The sequence below is a fragment of the Psittacula echo genome (genome assembly GCF_963264785.1).
Source record: "Psittacula echo genome assembly, chromosome: 3".
NCBI classification, from domain to species: Eukaryota; Metazoa; Chordata; class Aves; order Psittaciformes; family Psittacidae; genus Psittacula; species Psittacula echo.
Window position 1 is genome coordinate 30,968,757 of NC_137736.1, and position 16,402 is coordinate 30,985,158.

A 16,402-nucleotide genomic window follows, 5' to 3' on the forward strand; every position below is an offset into this window, starting at 1 on the left:
GCTGCCTACACTGTCTGCGGACGCGCTGGCACGACTCACCCCTTGCTGCTCCGCCACCCGGGGGAGGCAGGAGCGGCGCCGATAGGAAGGGTGCCAAGCTCAGACAGCACTTGCTTGACATGCCAGGGAGCGTATTTTGGGACGGAAAGGTCAGGTGGTTAAGCAAGTGGAAACGGGATGATACGCTGTTAAAGCGCCATGTACTCGCTCTGCAAGCACGCCGGGTTACGGAAAGATGGGGAGACGCAAGATGTGTCTAAAGAGAACATAAACATATTGGCATTAAGCACACTGCACAACAGAAAGAGCTGGCAGGTCCGTGATCTTCAGAGCATGTTTAGCTCTTTTGGCAGGGAGTTACAGGCACATCAATCCGGATTCTCAAAAGCACCTGAAGACTACATTTTGCAGCAGCAAAACACGGAGGCAGAATGACAGCCCTGTTGAAGCCTACTCTGAAACGCTGCTCTGTGAACGCTTCTAACTCCATTAACCTACGGCCTATTGAGCTGATTTAAAAGTGGGAATATTATAAATCGAGGCAGGATACCTCTGTAGTCAGAACCAAGCCATTTTAATTCCCCAGGCTTAAATGCCGCCCTTGACTCCACTCCTGTGTTTTACCTGCTCACGGGAACCCTGATAAACTTGGGCTGGTTTTGGTAGAACAAGATTACGATAGCAAGGACCTTGAAATGTCTCTTAAACAAAGCGTAGTGCACCTGGAGGAAGACAAAAGGCTGGCTTGTAACAGAATAACCTCTCAGTCATTACGTTTCATGCTAATTCAAAGAGCTGATCTTTAAATGATGTCTCTTGCTTTGCTATCGGTGCTAATTCTGCTGCTTCGCTTCAAGATCTGTCAGCAATTTTATTACAGCCTCTTGTTTCCAGGGATTTTAGACTTGGTCATAAAAGTGTGGTCCCAGCCAAAACTTAACATATAAGGTTTCAAAATTTAAAAAAGAAGACAAAGAAGAAAAAAAAAGGCAAGCGAGCTAACTCAGATATTTTTAAGGCAATAAAAGCGTAAAAAGAACCAGAAGCGTGTAGCACAAAGTGATTACAATGATCATCTGTTCTCCCGAGAGAGGAGAAATAGCTTTATTTCATTTATTTTTTTAACCTATGGGTAATTAATAAGTCACCAGTTGGAAACATTGTTTGGGCTAATTTGGGGGGAAAAAATGAAGCTATTTAATTGCACGTTTTTGCACGATATTCCTAAACCCACTAGTTAGAGGTTTATTTATGCAATTTATGAACTCAGTATTAATGCCTCCAAAAGAACACCTTCTTGGCCCCATGACTTACACGTTTAAAATATTTTTATTGGCCCTGAAAAAAATTGTACTCTAAAGGAAGCCTATAAATTCCTATTTATGTAAAACTCTTGAATTACAGATCTACCTACTCTGGTTAACATTAACCACTGTAGAATTAGTAATTGTGTCTTTAATATCTGATTCAGTCTGGTTTTAGAAGAAACTCAACCATAATACACAGATAGATAGGTTTATGGCTCTTCTCTATATAAACTTAAATGCTCATCAAGGGTTTTGCCTAAACTTTGCTAAACAACACCTCACAGCAGCTCACATGTCTCTGTTTTCTTTTCCCCTCTCTACAAAGGAAGGGGTAAATTAAGGTTGCAGCATTGGCCAGGTTTGGAGCTTTAACTGAATACCCTCACTCTGCCTGTGGGTCAAATCCTTCGACATTACACGCTTGGTACTGGCACAGAGTAATATTTCAACTTAAACCATGTGTGATGTGGTGGAAGCTTTTTCTCCCCCTCTGTTCCCCTTTGGTCTGTGAATTGGTTATGGTTAGATCTTTTAAATCAACAGGTGTACTTTCTCCCCCCTTGTGATACGAAAGAAGCATAAAACTTGATTATAGCAATTTATGGTCTCTTAACTTGCTTGGACTTGTATCCATGACACAAGCAGCTTTATGCTCAAATTCAAGACTTGGTAGAATAGGAAGTTAAAATTAACCTCCATCCTTTTATAGATGAAAACCTCAACAAATAAACAGTGGTTTAGTGGCATGGCAACCTGCCCCTTTAAATCCAAGAGCTAGTCTGAGATGTCTATTTTGAGTTAGTTTTGCTTTTTAAAAAAAGATAATTGGACTTGGATGAACAGAGGAGTAGTCTGTGATTCATACTGGTGTGAGTTAAAGCAAAGTTTAACGCTACTACTTGGAACTTAGCAACACATGGGGTTTGATGCCTCATTTTACGCCTATATAAAAACCACTCTGTGCTATTTTCAGTGAGTTTCCACACAACTGTTCCAGGATGCAAAGATGTGTGGATAGGTATAGCAAACTATGGAGCAGGCCAGAAGTGTTTTGCTTTTAGAGGCCTGTGTTCTGAAACGTAACACTGCTTATTAAAAACAGAAAAAAACAAAAGGAATATCCCAGCTCCCTACAGTCCACAAAGGAGATCAGCCCGAAAACCAATCGTATTTTAAACACTGAGTTAAAAATGATGGTCTGGAGCCTAGCCCTTTTCCCCACTGTGATAGCGTGACCCTGAAAAGAGAAGCCCTAGAAATTAAAAGGTGTCTGCAGCAGAGACAGTCCCAAATGAGGGAGGCTTCAGTTTGAGGGTTATTTTACTGATAGCGACTGCAAGCCTCAACAAGTTGCTCAATGGATAATGTGCACGTTTCAGAGGCTGAGGGAAAGGGGAACCAGGAGAAAGCAGCCTGAAGAGGAGCGTATCAATGAGGGAACACTAGCAGTTCAATTGCTATCATTTTCTAAGCTACATCCACAGGTGAAACACATTAAAATCTGGTTTGCAAAGAGCGAATCAGAGCACTGTACTGAAACTATTTCTGGAGAGAGCAGCTGAATCCATGTCCGAGCGTGAAAAGCCTATCGCTCTGAAGTCGTACGAGTGAGGGACTTTCAGGGAACCAGGGAAGAGGGATACTGGACGTTAAACCTGATACCCTGCTAAGCATATAGTGTTCCCAAGAGGCTGAAGAATGCACGTCTGTGACCAAGACCTCCACCCACGTAGCCGCTGGCTGCTGAGTAGCCATAATAATACGTGTGTTTTCTCTTACAGGAACAGAGCTGTGCGCAGCAGAAACCCAACGTGGTTTGCTCTGCAAATCACAACACTAAGCGAGGGGACTGCCGGGGCTGGGACTGGATCCTTCACCTGACCTGACCTGGCATGGCTCCAGAGGGGGAAGGAGCTGGGTGGTCCTTCCAACTGTCTTTTTGCCCACCTCTGTCTACATTACAGGACATGACAAGGTGTTGATTTATTTCCCATGCTGTTCAAAAATGCCTGCTTCTGCTCACAGCAAAGTCAGCAGCACACTTGCAGTAGATTCCACTTCAGCCTAAGTACTTCCCAGCCCTGGGAATAATAGGATGCAACAACTGTTTGCCTTAAGTAACAGACAACCTTTTCTGCATGCAATAAAGAGTATCCTGGTTTTAAAAATAAATGCTGAAAAAAGAACTTATTCTGATTTGCCGTAACTATTTCTCCCCAAAACCCCAGCAGAGAACCTCAACTGAGACTATTTCATTCCAGCTGGAAGAATAGAGGAAAACTCCAATAGGAACCGTGTTCACTAAAACTAACACTGCTTCGCATCCTTCCTTTAGTTACAGCTCACTATGAAGCTGCCTTTGGATGCGTTTTTTGCAGAACACGTATCAGCTGATGGTTTAGTGACCTGATTCATTGTTCACTGAGTTTTAGCTGATCTTAGGGACAGAATAGGTTTTAGGAGGGGCGGACTCAGCTCTAGCGGTGGCAGGAAAGATTTCGAGCTAGAAATCTTGGTTTCACTCACATCATTTGAGCCTGAGCCTCGGAGGAAATGGCTCCTGAACCACTGTTCTGCACGTTATCATTCAAATAACCATCAGCTACAGAAATACGCTCAAACCTGACTGCCAGTATTAAAGTCTTAGCACTAAGAGGTCATCTTCAGGGGTCAAAGCACTTTGCAAAGCCTTCTTTGCTGCTGCCTTCCTGGGAAAGGTCAAAGCAAGGCATTGACAGTATTTCTCTCTCATTCAAGCACACAATGTGATTGATAAATAGCCATGTAGGAAATACACCTACATATAGAAAAAGACCTGGCATGATGTATCTTTGCAAGAAAACAACAGCTTCAAGTTATTATGGTTCTAGCATAGGTGAGGTTAACAAACACCATGAGCTGTGCTGATACAAGGAAGATGAGGCAGTATGGACCCGCTAAAATCTGTCATGTCTTTAGAAACACAGACATACGTTAGGAAGCCCCTCCTTTCACTTGTTAAAGGCTTCCACTCATTAAAGGTGGCCAAGGGGAGTCTAGCAGAGATGGAGGGGTTGGGGGGCAGCGAGCCCCCATGCTCCACAGGCTGGCGGGGTGGAGATGGGCGAGCGGGGGGAGGATTTCAGGTACTTACCCTGAATCTGACTCTGAGGCTGAGGGTTAAAAGCAGTGGTGTGGTTCAAGGAGGCTCGTGGGTTGGGTGTGGGGGCTGGGTGGTGTGGGCTGACCCTCATGGCCGTACGACGCAACTGCTCCAGTTCACTCAGGCGCTCTGAAAAGGACAAGCTCCCGGGCTTTGTCTGATCATCTATTTTCTGACGATGTCCTATTGTGGGAGGGGGGGGAAAAAGATCAGAAAATCTCACTGACACATGAGGTCTGTTGACTTATTTTATCTTTATTTATTTTTGTCTGTTGATTTCCTTTTTGTTTTTAATACCCCTCATCCACTGGCACAGTTCCTAACTGGCTAGTGGCCATCCGAAATCAAACTGAAGCCACCTCTCTGCAAGAACAGGTGACACAAGCAAGTCATGCATTGTCACTGTATTGTGGGGTCTAGTGTGAAGGACCAGATCCACTGAAAATTGCAGTGCCTTCTTACACCTCACACTGGGAGCTCTTTCTAAAAAGAGAACTGTCTGCGGGGATGCATAAAAGGAGGAAACATTGAGTGGCCTCTCTGCTAAACCTGCACTGGAATAACTCCTCTAAAAATTCAGTCCCAGATTGTCATAAGGTACCATAATTAGGCAAGTACTATGTGGCTATACAATAACAAACCAGAACAAGTCCAAGTTTTTGATCCTTTTGCAATGGATTTACAGACAGAAATAGGAAAGAAACACCAGAAGCTGGCAGAATTGAAACTGGAGTAACGAAGTTTCTCTTAGTGGCATCAGGAGCTTCAGAAACATGAGGTCCCACCAGATATCTGACTATACAAGTGTAGATGCTGACATTACAGCACTGGCCAGTGCACAACAGACTCGGTCATAGCCATGCAGGAGTTACAGCACTCCCCTGGAGCACGGAACCCATGAAGCTAAGGTGCTGCGGCCCTGCGAGGCTGGTAAGGAACAGAGAAGGCACTGGAAAGGCCCAGCTCCAGTGCAGTATCAGGGCATGTTCAGGTTCAGCTGGAAGGGCAGAGACATCATGGGCAGGGCTGGTTTCTAGATAAGCCTTAGTTAGCTGCACTGAGCAGTACGCAAGGACTAAGGTAATGCATTTCTAACTGTTGCCTGTGGCTGCTATCTACACTGGGATCTTTTGTGTGTCAACCTGTAACCACAAAGACAGCACATAGAGCATGCAAGAAGGATGCCTTGTCTCCCCTCCCCTTCCTTCCATAGGACACTGTTACCCTGACAGGAATTCCATGTCAGATCTCTAGCCCATGGATCAAACATCTTTTTTTCTCCTTGTTCCCTTGAAGAAGGCAGCATCATGCTTGGTTTCTGCTGAATGCCACAGTTTACTGTCTGTCTGCTCCAAATTTTCATTTTCTTGGCATGAAGAGTTGCCTTTTGCAGATTTCTTTGCATCTCCATCCCCCCCAACAAGGATGTGACCAGTGCTGTTCCTATGTTGAGTCATCCCTTAACACATGGCTACAGCAGTGAAAGAGACTGCCACAAAATCCCTAAAAGAATCCATCGTGCCCTATTCCAGACATCCCCACAGTGTTTAATACATAAACATTCATAAACGCCCATGAACATCCAGCTTCCAATTTTGAGTATTGGTGAGTAAGCAGCAATAGATCGCTGGGGAGATCTGTATGCCCCTTACTCTACAGAGCGCTCTTTCACGCTGCCCGAGCAGCTCACTCGAGACACAGGGCCATTTTATGCACCAAAAGGAAAATGCACATTTAAAAGCAGTTCCCAGTAGCTGCATTTCTAAAATTAAATTTTATAACTTGTATTATGGTTCCAAATCGCAGTGGCTTGCGTTTCTTCCTGCTGCCAGGCCTTTGGCACAGCTTCAACTGTCTCGGATTCCACACTGTGCTGTGAGTTATCCCAAGGGGGGGGAGGGAATTAAAATATAAAAAGACATATTATATAGTAGTGGTTTCATCATTAAAGAGACCCATTAGGGCTTCCAAAAAGAAAAAAAAAAGGAAAAAAAGGAAAAAAAGGAAGCGAGAAGCGAAGAAAGATGAAAAAGACTTTTATCTGACATTCTGGTTGGTCAAGAGCAAACACTTCATCTATCAGCAATGCAAAGCTGTATTCTGCCTCAAGCCTTGGGCTTCTGACCCTGGACTTGAACGCAAACAAGCAGAGTCATACATGAAGTGTAAAATACCTCATATATTTGGATTATTTTAAACTTCAGCAGGGTGAACCTGGGCTTGCAGAGCCAAGAGCCAGATCCTTCCAAATCCTTCCCCCCAGTGTTATTTATTCCTAATTTCAAATTCTGCTCAAACATCTTCTGCTTTCAAGGGGGTGCATCAGCGCCAAACTTGACCCCTGCTACCCTGCCTTCTCCTCCTGCCTCCCTGGTGCTGCTCTCCTGGCTTCCGGAGTTTTGCCTGCCTGGCGTGAAACCAAGCATCCCAGCAGCGCAAGCCCGTGTGCTTACAACCTCGCACGGAGGTGAGCGGTTCCTCCTGAAGCTAACAGGACAAGGACTGCATTAAGGCTGCTGGGGCAGGATTAACTTTCCTGCTTTGAAACCAGCTCAGGCACTAAGTTTGTGTGGAGCTGGCACACGATGCTAGGCAGGGCAGGCAAACCCGAGCTCGCTCTCAACAAACCAAAGAGCAGGCGGTGAGCAGGGCACATTAACCCAGGCACAGCATCCTCCCGAGGTCATTGCAGGGCACCCTGTTCCCAGGCCAGCTCCGTCTGGGCTGATGGGAGTATCTCTGCCTGTCTCTGCGCTGCTCAACAACAGAGTGAAACTCCTGGGGAGCCCCCCACCCAGCCCTGCTGAATTTTGGGCACTGAAGGGGGGTGCCTCAGCTAGCCACCTCTTGGACAGGGTCTCCTTTGTAGCCTGGGGGTACCATCCCTAGGGCTTGTGGCAATTCCACTCATGCCATCGCATTCACGTAAGAAAGATTAGTGCCAACAGGTTCCCGCTCACAGGAACTCTGTTGTTGTTTTTGTCCATATATTGTTGGTTTTGGAGGGAGCTACCTAGAATCAGTGCCAGGCACTATTGTCACCTCAAGATGTAGCTCCAAAAGTGGCTCTTCCCACCGCAATCAGTAGAACTATTTAATCTTTTCTCCCTTGCTGACTGCTGCACGTAGCAACACAGAACCTGTGCAGGGAAGTGAAGAACTGTGTCAGAAAAATCTAACATATAAATGGGTTTCCCAAGCCACTATAAACACACAGGCAGAGCTTTGCTAGAGTGACTTGTATTTTTATGTTTATTAGCTTTACTTTGAAGTTACCTTCTAAACACCTTGCTTAAAGAGCAGGCAAGTTATCCTCAGTTCAGCCCTGTAAAGCCCAGGACTATTATTATCCCTATTTCACAGGTGGAAAACTGAATGACAGAGAAATGAGGTGACTTGCCCGTGGCCAGTCAGTGACCCTGTGGCAGACACTGGCCTCTCAACTCACTGTGGTGACCACAAGCCTAGGCTTTCCCTGTCCAGGACAGCAGCGTGTTGCAGGATGAAGAAGAGTGGCAGGAAGGGCCTTGGGAACCGATGCGGCTCTGCTAAGCCAGCAGTTTGGCCACAAGGATCTGACAGGTCTGCAGATCAGATGGTACTTTATGGAAGTCAATCAAACATTCAGCTGTTGAATGAAGAAGACCTTGGCCTACAGCTCGCAGAGAGATCTGGCTTGCCATGAAATGGTACCACTGTCTTCTCTTCCTCCCCATGGTTTTTGACAAGCATCAATTTGCAGGCACTAGCAGAGGAAAGAAAAGGGCAGTATTTTTTTCCCTTGGGTTGCAGGGTCAGACAATGGAACAGGACATCCAGCCTACCTGGCCAAACCTCAGGGTTGGGGGGCTTTTGGACTTTTTTTCTTTTATCCCTTTCAAATACTGTCTCAGTGAGGTCAGGCAGGCTTTTTTACACTGAATATTAAACAAGGAGTGCGGAGAAAACCTTAGCTTTTCCGATACTTTTACAGCAACGCAACATGAAAGTACTTTCCCCTTAATGGGAGGGAAATGCAGTTTTATAGACTTTAAGAGACTGTGGAGCACTCAGCTTGGCCTGCAGCCATCTGGTTGGGGCTCTGGATGTGGAGATGACAAGAATAAAGTGTTTTGGCAGCCACTGTTTTTTGCATACATTGGGTTTTCACTGGGAATGGTTGCTCAGTCTGGGTTTCACCATGGCTGGCCCCATGGAGACAACAGCACCAGCGCACTGGGATGCCTCCAGGCGCAGAGAAAGAAACAGGTCTCCCATTACCTTAATTTTAACCTAGTTTGTAAGTGTCACTAGATACTCTTCAGGTTCAGAGGGGGAGAAACAGGTAAAACAGAGGCTGAGGAAAGGCATCGTTACTCTCATTCTGCCAGCTGAAGGTACCGAAATTCCTGTGGGTACCCAATGCCTTTTTACAAGTAAACACTACTGGAATGCATTAACGGACATTTTTCTTCTCTTTTCATCAATTCATAGGACGAGTACACTCTTCTATGCCTTGCTCTCATTCACTCACAAATCTGACTATTTGGAGCATCAGGAGGTACTAATGCCTGCAAAGGATTTGAATTTGGGGGACCAGGTGTCTGATGGAGACTCATTGGCTCATGGCTGCTGAGCATTCCAGCTAGAGGCAGACCTGAGCACAAACACCACAGGTTTGCATGTGCATTATCCATAAGTTTTCTGGCCAAAATCAGCAGGGTATATTTGTGTGGCATGTATAAGGGGAGTTTAATTAAGCGGAGCCCTTTCTCCCAGAGAGGAGCAGAATACCTCCCCCTCTTTTCTCTGCTCCCAACCTCTCATTTTTCCAGGGGGAAATGGAAACATTTCGCACCCAAAAAATGGATCACACACAGGAAAACAACAGCATCTGGCAGAAGCTGTTAAAGTAGGGAGTGACTGATGAGACCCAACATTTTGGTTTAATGAAAGCTGGCTGCTTTGGAATCATGTTGGACTTTAATACAAGCGTCTCCACTTTTCTGGGCTGTTAGTGCTAAGGGCTTTGGTTTGACTCCAGCTCTAGTGGGGTAGAAAATAAGCCATGTTTCATTGTGTCCAGTTAATAAAGTGGCACACATTGTTTTGTGCCATGGAGCTAAAATAAATCCAATTATTCCGTACATGGTGAAGAATGAGAAGAAAATATACTCTTTCACATTACTGCAGGAAGTGAGACACTATCGTTAGTGCAAAAATTTATACATTCTTGTAAATGAAAGTGAATTAAGGCATAGTGCTTCTATATTACTACCAAGCTGGGAAATGCTTGAATATCAACTATACTGCTCACAAAATGGCATTTTTTTTCTTGCTAACAATAGAAATAGTGCCTTAAGGGCGTATTTTTCTGTGCCAGATATCCCAGATATAAAATACTTTGCACACTCTTTTCCCTTGATTTCCTACCTGCACAGAAAAAGCTAGTAGTATAACTTTTCTAGGACTCTGTTTGCTGTGCTTTCAAACAGACCTGACCTGATCCTGCAGAGATGTACGCACATGCTAAGCATAATGCACCAAACATTGCAATGCAGCAGCCCACCGGGCTTGAGGAAATTATGCTTGAAAATAAACCCAATCTGTACAGTGATTTCCTCTCTCGCCTGCATCACTTGGAAAAGACTTACACTGCGCTCAGGCATTAGAAGGATCAGTACAGGACAGCATCAGAGCTCACCAACCTCTCGTATTGTATTAAAAAGAGAGTAAGTAAAAAGATCCTAAAAATTAATTAGACACACTGTAGGATATTTTCTCCTTCCTCAGCTAAATACTGCCGCTGTGGTGAGGAAAACTAATGGTGACGGTAGTCAGAGCTTTGAGTAAACTCATCAGCAATTATATCTTTCTGCTGTTTTTCTTAAGTACTCTACAATGCAAACCTTCTTTCCAGACAGAAGGAACATTGTGGTAGACAGGATATTATGCTCAATGTTTTCATGCCATGTCTGTAATTACCAGCAGAATCAGTGTTGGTCATCAGACCTGACCTGACCATCCGCACGAGGTGCTGGGAAACGTGTGACTGAGTCTGGGTATTACGTGACTTGATGACCAGGCTGACATCCAGCTGTCCTTGAGAAGCAGAATGCCAAGCAACGCCAAGCACAGACAGACTGAGACGGGAAGCTCTTCCACATGTGCTTCTCCTATCAGCTCCCTGGCAAACCTCACCCTTTCAGTGTCTCTGTGGAAAAATCTGCTTGTTACTGTGAGTAGCTGCAGACAGACTAGATGTTTCAGGTGCAATCCTTTGCTGAGCATTCAATTTTTCCAGCAGGTGATCCAACTTGGCTGCGTGTTGAACAAGTGTCCAGTGATACAGCAAAGTGAACAGTGATTTACACAGCAGGGTCCCTGCTTTCCGGTAACTCCCCACTTTTCCCAGGGGAAACCTCAGGTAGCTACTTGCACCTCTGCTGGGGGGTAGTTGCCCTCCTGCAACAGTGTGCACCTGAGCTGTTGATGCATTGTTTCCTACATGTTTTAACAGCAGTTAGACAAAATTTTGGAAAGATTTCCTTTTTTTTTTTTTCCATAGCTCTTCTTTTTTAAATCAGTGCTTCTTTAAAAGCCCCACACAAACATGCTCTAGGTAAAGCAAAATTTGCAATGAGAGCGAGTCCTGCCCCAGAACAACCCCCACTCTCCCAGCAGGCAGGAGAGTCTGGATCAAGCCCCTCTGGCCTGGCCGATATTAGAAAACAAACTTCAGCTTCCTATTTTCCAGGTGAGTGACCTAAGTGCAAGTGGAGAGCCCTTTTTGTCACTGATTCACTATCCAGCTGTGTCAGTAGAGTGGGGAATGACCCCAGGAAAAGGGGCAAGTGGAGGCTGGCACACTGACTACAAGACCCCAGGCTTCTCCGGGCTGGGTCCCTCCAGCTCCCTGCCTGCCTCCTGATGAACATATGAGAAGCCTCACATCTACCCTGAGGTGCCACAGCCAGAAAAACCAATCTCGACACTTTTTGCGAGGCAGGAAATATGCTTCCTCTCCCCCAGCCCTGCTGCTGAGGCCTGTGCTGTACTAACAAACAGCAATGCACACAGTTCCACTTAAAACACTATTATTTTGCTTGCTGTGGATCCACCAAAACTTCTGATGAATCCCACATATGTGTGTCCTCTACTTCTGTCTTGGAAGTGCAACTATTCTGTGGGTTCACCCCAGGAATTAGGTCATCTCAATGAAGTAAAAGTAAGGGAACCAAGCGTTAGGAGTTTGGAGAGAAGAAGTTGTTCATGAAAGTTAAATTAGTCTGCAAAATTATACCCTTCGCTTTCTTCTCCCTTTCCCCCATGTCAATGTATATACTTTAAAAATCCCGACTCCTTGACAAAGTTTGAATGACTCCCAACTTAAGCATCACATTGCCAAAAGCCTCTTTTGTTTCTTTATAGTTTGCATCTTCCCACACGTACAAACTGCCATAAGAATACCCTCCAGCCATGGGCTGAGACATCATTAGTTGAAGATATGTATGAAAGAGTAGGTGCAAAATGAGACACAACCAGCCAACCAACACCTCAGCAAGCAACCAAGAAAAATACAGGCACAAAAAGACACTGCTGTCCAAAGAAAATCTGCAGAAACACAAGGCTCAGACAGCAAGGACTGAGCCACCATCTGAGCAGCCCTTGGGAGAAGGTTGTCTCTCTGCTGAATACATGGGACCAGGCTCTTAATTCAGGCACCTTAATCAAGAGTTAGCTTTGGTGGGATGAATCTGCACCCCTGCCCTCAGCCTGAGTGGGAAAAGATAGGGATGACACCTTTGCCACCTTTGCAGTGCCTTGGAGAGGACAAACAAACAGGAAAGTGAGTTGCACAATCATGGTGTAGGAGGTCAGAGAAACACCTTAGATAGAAACCCATTTCATCAGTCCACTGAAATATCTCTAGACAGTAAAAGGTCTCCATCATTCAACCTCAGACAGAGTTGAACAAGAGACCTGCAACTTAAAGGTCAGCTCCGGTGGCCCACTGTCTATGTAAACCAGGGGAAATTGGCAACACAAAAGTAAATTTACTCCCCATGGATACTGACCATTCAGGCTTTGACGACTTGTAAAAAACTTTGCTCCTGTCTAAAAAGAGTGTATAGCTGCTCTACACACTTCCCTTGAACTAAAGACCTTTGCTTTTACCAAGTCTGGTGACTGGTGTTTCCACACAACAGCTGAAAATACCTGTTTTTCGGAAGTAATGGGTTTGGATATTTTAATCTGTAGTTACTAAGCAGTTCCTCCTCTGCACTAATGCTCCCTTGTGCCTACACAGGACTGCAGTTCACTGGAAGCTCATAAATTTCATGTGGTTCTGCTTAGTCTTTATTTTAGATTCTTGAATCATTTTTTGCTTTCCTCATTTTCTTTGCAGCTGCAGAGAGATATAGTAAGCTACTGTACAGCATTTTGAAAGCAGGGCCTCTGAGAAGTTTCCAAACTGCATACAAGCAGGTTATTCTTTGGCTTGTTTTCTTTGGCTTGGTGTTAGCAGTACAGAATGAGTCAAACAGCATTAACTTTCAAGAGGGAAGTGGTGTGGTCAACCAAAACTGTTTGCGGCTAGATTGCAAAGATAGGTAGAGCAGGTAATGAAGAACAGCCCATAATGCAGGGTGTAGGTAGGAGAGGCAGACAGACTCAGACAAACAGAATCCTTAATAATTAAATCAACACTGTCGCCTAAATTTTTCTGCAGCTTTATGCGCTAAGGTTATGACACAGCCTGGCTTTTCTGGACTGGTCATCCTTGAGAAGGTGGCCTGGTGCATGTAGTGTTTAATGGACTCAAACAACACCACTCTTCAGAGGAAGAATAAAGGTCAGCTGCTATTAAAACAGGAAAAAAGAAATATATCAGCTTTTCATTTATGGCTGCTTAAATCCTTTCTCGTGTCTCCTCCCAGTTTTACACGTTGTTCCTTATCTATTCCATGATTAAAGAAGGCAGGGGAGATGTTTCCATCCTTCCCTCTCTTTAGGATGTGCTTCAGTTACTAACAAGCACATTGTGCCCTCACACAACAGACAACTCCTTCTTTTATGATTCAGAAGCAGAATCGAAATGGCCTCTCCCAAGCACTGCTCTCCCTCATGCTTCGCACAGACCCATGCAGCACTGACACAGGAACAGTCTGACCAGGATTTATCATTAGCACTAATAGAAAATGCATTTACTGATTACAATTCCCAATTGTAGCAGACGAACAAAGAGCGAGGGCACAAATGGAGATGCAGAGAAAAATCATTTCTGCATTCTTCACAACGGGTGACAGAGGATGAAGCAAAAGCCTGCAGTGGTTTTGTATGGGTTTGCAAGGAGAAAACTGCTGCACCTTCTGATAATCATGGGCAGGAGAAGCTCGGAGGGACTGTAGCACAAATGGATTTTCACCTCTGCCAGTTATATTCCAAGAAGAAAATAGGGCTGTCCACTGAAAGTGCCACACAGCTTTATCCAGCCCTTCTCTTAGACAAATGTTGTTTTGCTAAACCAGTAAGTAAGGCAACTCCTCAAAAACAGAGGCTTCAGAAAAAGTCCTGCACTGCTAAAAGCTGGTTTAGCAAATGGGAGCACCTGATCACCCCACAAAGGGGGAAAGTCTCCCTCTTCTTTCTCCCTGCTCCCTTAGGAGCCTGAGGAAGAGAAGGTCCTCTCTCCCCCTCCTCTGGCGAGCAGGGGGAAGGAAGTGGGTTGCAGAGGCTGTCGAGTTCTGTTACCCTCCAGCACATTCCTGAAGGAAACTTTCCCATCTGAGAGCACTGCAGAAGGCATTCTGCGGCCAACCCTGGAGGGACACTGGATTGTGAACCCAATGCTCAACAGCCCAGCTTCGCTAGCTAACCTCCTTCTAGGGAGGGTAGGGGATATATGACAACAGAGACAGCGCCACTGCGGGGTTTCAAGTACAAGTCCATCCTTCCCCAGGTCATGCAAAGCCCCAGCAGCCTCCTCAAACCTCTCATTTGTTCACATTTAATCTCTGCCATTCAGAAGCCCCTCCTTGCTGAAAGAACATGGTGGATGAAGGATCAGACTCAGAAATCTTTGATTCGGAGCACAAGCAGCTAACTACTGAAAAGATCATGGAATCAACTAGGTTGGAAAAGACCTTTAAGACCATCAAGTCCAACCATTACCCCAGGACTGCCAAGACCACCACTAAAACATGTCACTAAGGGCCTCATCTACGTGGTTTTTGAACATGTCAGTGAACTAGGGTTTTCCAGCATATAGTCACATCCCCTATGGCCAACCTACTTGCCAAGGTTCTGCATACTAATGCTTTTCTTTATATACACACACACACAAAATTACAAGTGACATGTATGTATTCAGTCTTTTTTCATATTTCTATGGAAAATGCCCCCACCCCCAAAGGCTTGTTCACCAGTCTTAGCAGCTACAAATTCTTTGTAGGGAAGTGCTGTTGACAGGAGAAAGTCAGACCTATTGACTGCTTAGGAAGCATATTCAGAAGTAATATACGTTCACCTAATTCTGTTTTTGCCACAGCTACAGACTACCTGCCCCCCGATTTCAGCAGAGCTGGACAGAGGCTGTAGATCCTTTGAAAATCCCACCAGCAAATATAGGTAAACACTTAAAAATATCCACCACAGTCTTTGCAGCTGCTCAACCAGTAGGCAATAAAGCAATGAATAAGTGCAAAAGTAAAAGGTTAGCACAGACAAAAAAAGTGAAAGAAATGAAAAATAAATACCTACCTGTTTTCATCTTAAAATCACAATAATTCAAGGCAGGTGGAAAAGGAGCTGTGTGGGATTAAGTGACTCAAAAAAGGAGTTGAAATCATTTCTATAGGATTGGGCCAGTCTTGCCACTGTTTCTAGCCCACTCCACGGCAGCTCTGGTTTCCTGTTTACCTGCTTTATGCAAGGAAGGAGCTTATCCTGTCAACACTTCTGTGTATCTTCAAAAAAGCCCAGCCAAATAACTAGGTGAGCAAACACACACGAGCTACTGCGCTCCCAGAAAAGCAGTCTTGACACAAGATTTCGTATTCCACATATTTGACAATTTTATTGAACTAAAATGATGAATTCTCTGCCTCACATAACCCAACATCAAGTCTCCTAAGTGACTCAGCAGTGAGACACAGAAATGCCAGGGAAAATAATCCTGTTCCATCTTTTCCATATGGAAAAGAAGCATCTGTACCATGAAACTTCAAGGATGCTGGTATTAAAAAACTGACATCCCACCTATCAAGTAGGACAAAAAGGATCCCCCCTATTGCTGTTACACCAGGGAGTGCTGAGCATTCACACAAATTGCATAATCCTTTGCACATCTGATTGATAGAGAACAGCCAGCACTGGTTTTAGGAGCTGTGGGTAGCTGCTAGCCAGTTAAAGTCCACATAAAACATGCCTTGCCTGGACCTTGTTTGCATTGAAGGATCTTTGCACTGGGGTAGTTACAGCAGCTACTGGTCTTTGCTTTTACTGTCTTTACAGTTCGTGGGCAGCATGCCTGCTGGTATATCTGCATGATTTCCAATCTGAAACCAACTGCCTAAGAGCATGGGCACTATTTCAGGTTCCTGTGCCAGTGAAAGCCCTGGAGTGGCCAGGCAAGGGGACGTGGAGATCTCAGACAACAGGAAGGTGCTCTGCCAGCCCTGTCAGCCACTGCAAAGGGGACAACCCCAGCACAGAGCTGCCCCTGCCCCCAGGGGGCTGCTCCACCTTCCCCTCATTGAGGAGGAGCTTGCTGAGTGGCTGGGATGTGGGGTGCAGGGAGGTCTTTCTGTGACACAGGGCACCCAAGGGCTGTGGAGGTGCGTAGGGATGCTCTGCAGAGCTGACTGCACCCAGACATGCGACCCCCGTCCCGTTCTGCAGACAAACTTTTAGCATCCAATTTCAGGTGTTCCTGTGCCATGTGATGCTCCTGTGCTATACAGTCCTGTGC

At 45.2% G+C, this 16,402-nt stretch overlaps 1 protein-coding gene across 2 annotated transcripts in view; it reads right to left on the reverse strand.

Moving 5' to 3' along the window:
- RUNX1 (RUNX family transcription factor 1) overlaps positions 1-16,402 on the reverse strand; it is a 172,208-nt gene that overhangs the window by 31,556 nt on the left and 124,250 nt on the right. The window contains exon 6 of one of the 2 annotated variants that reach the window (XM_080614484.1): positions 4,441-4,632. The exons of the other annotated variant lie outside the window; for it this stretch is intronic. Within the exon in view, the coding sequence (XP_080470610.1) occupies positions 4,441-4,632 (192 nt within the window). The remainder of the gene's footprint in view (positions 1-4,440; positions 4,633-16,402) is intronic. 2 annotated transcript variants of the gene reach the window in all.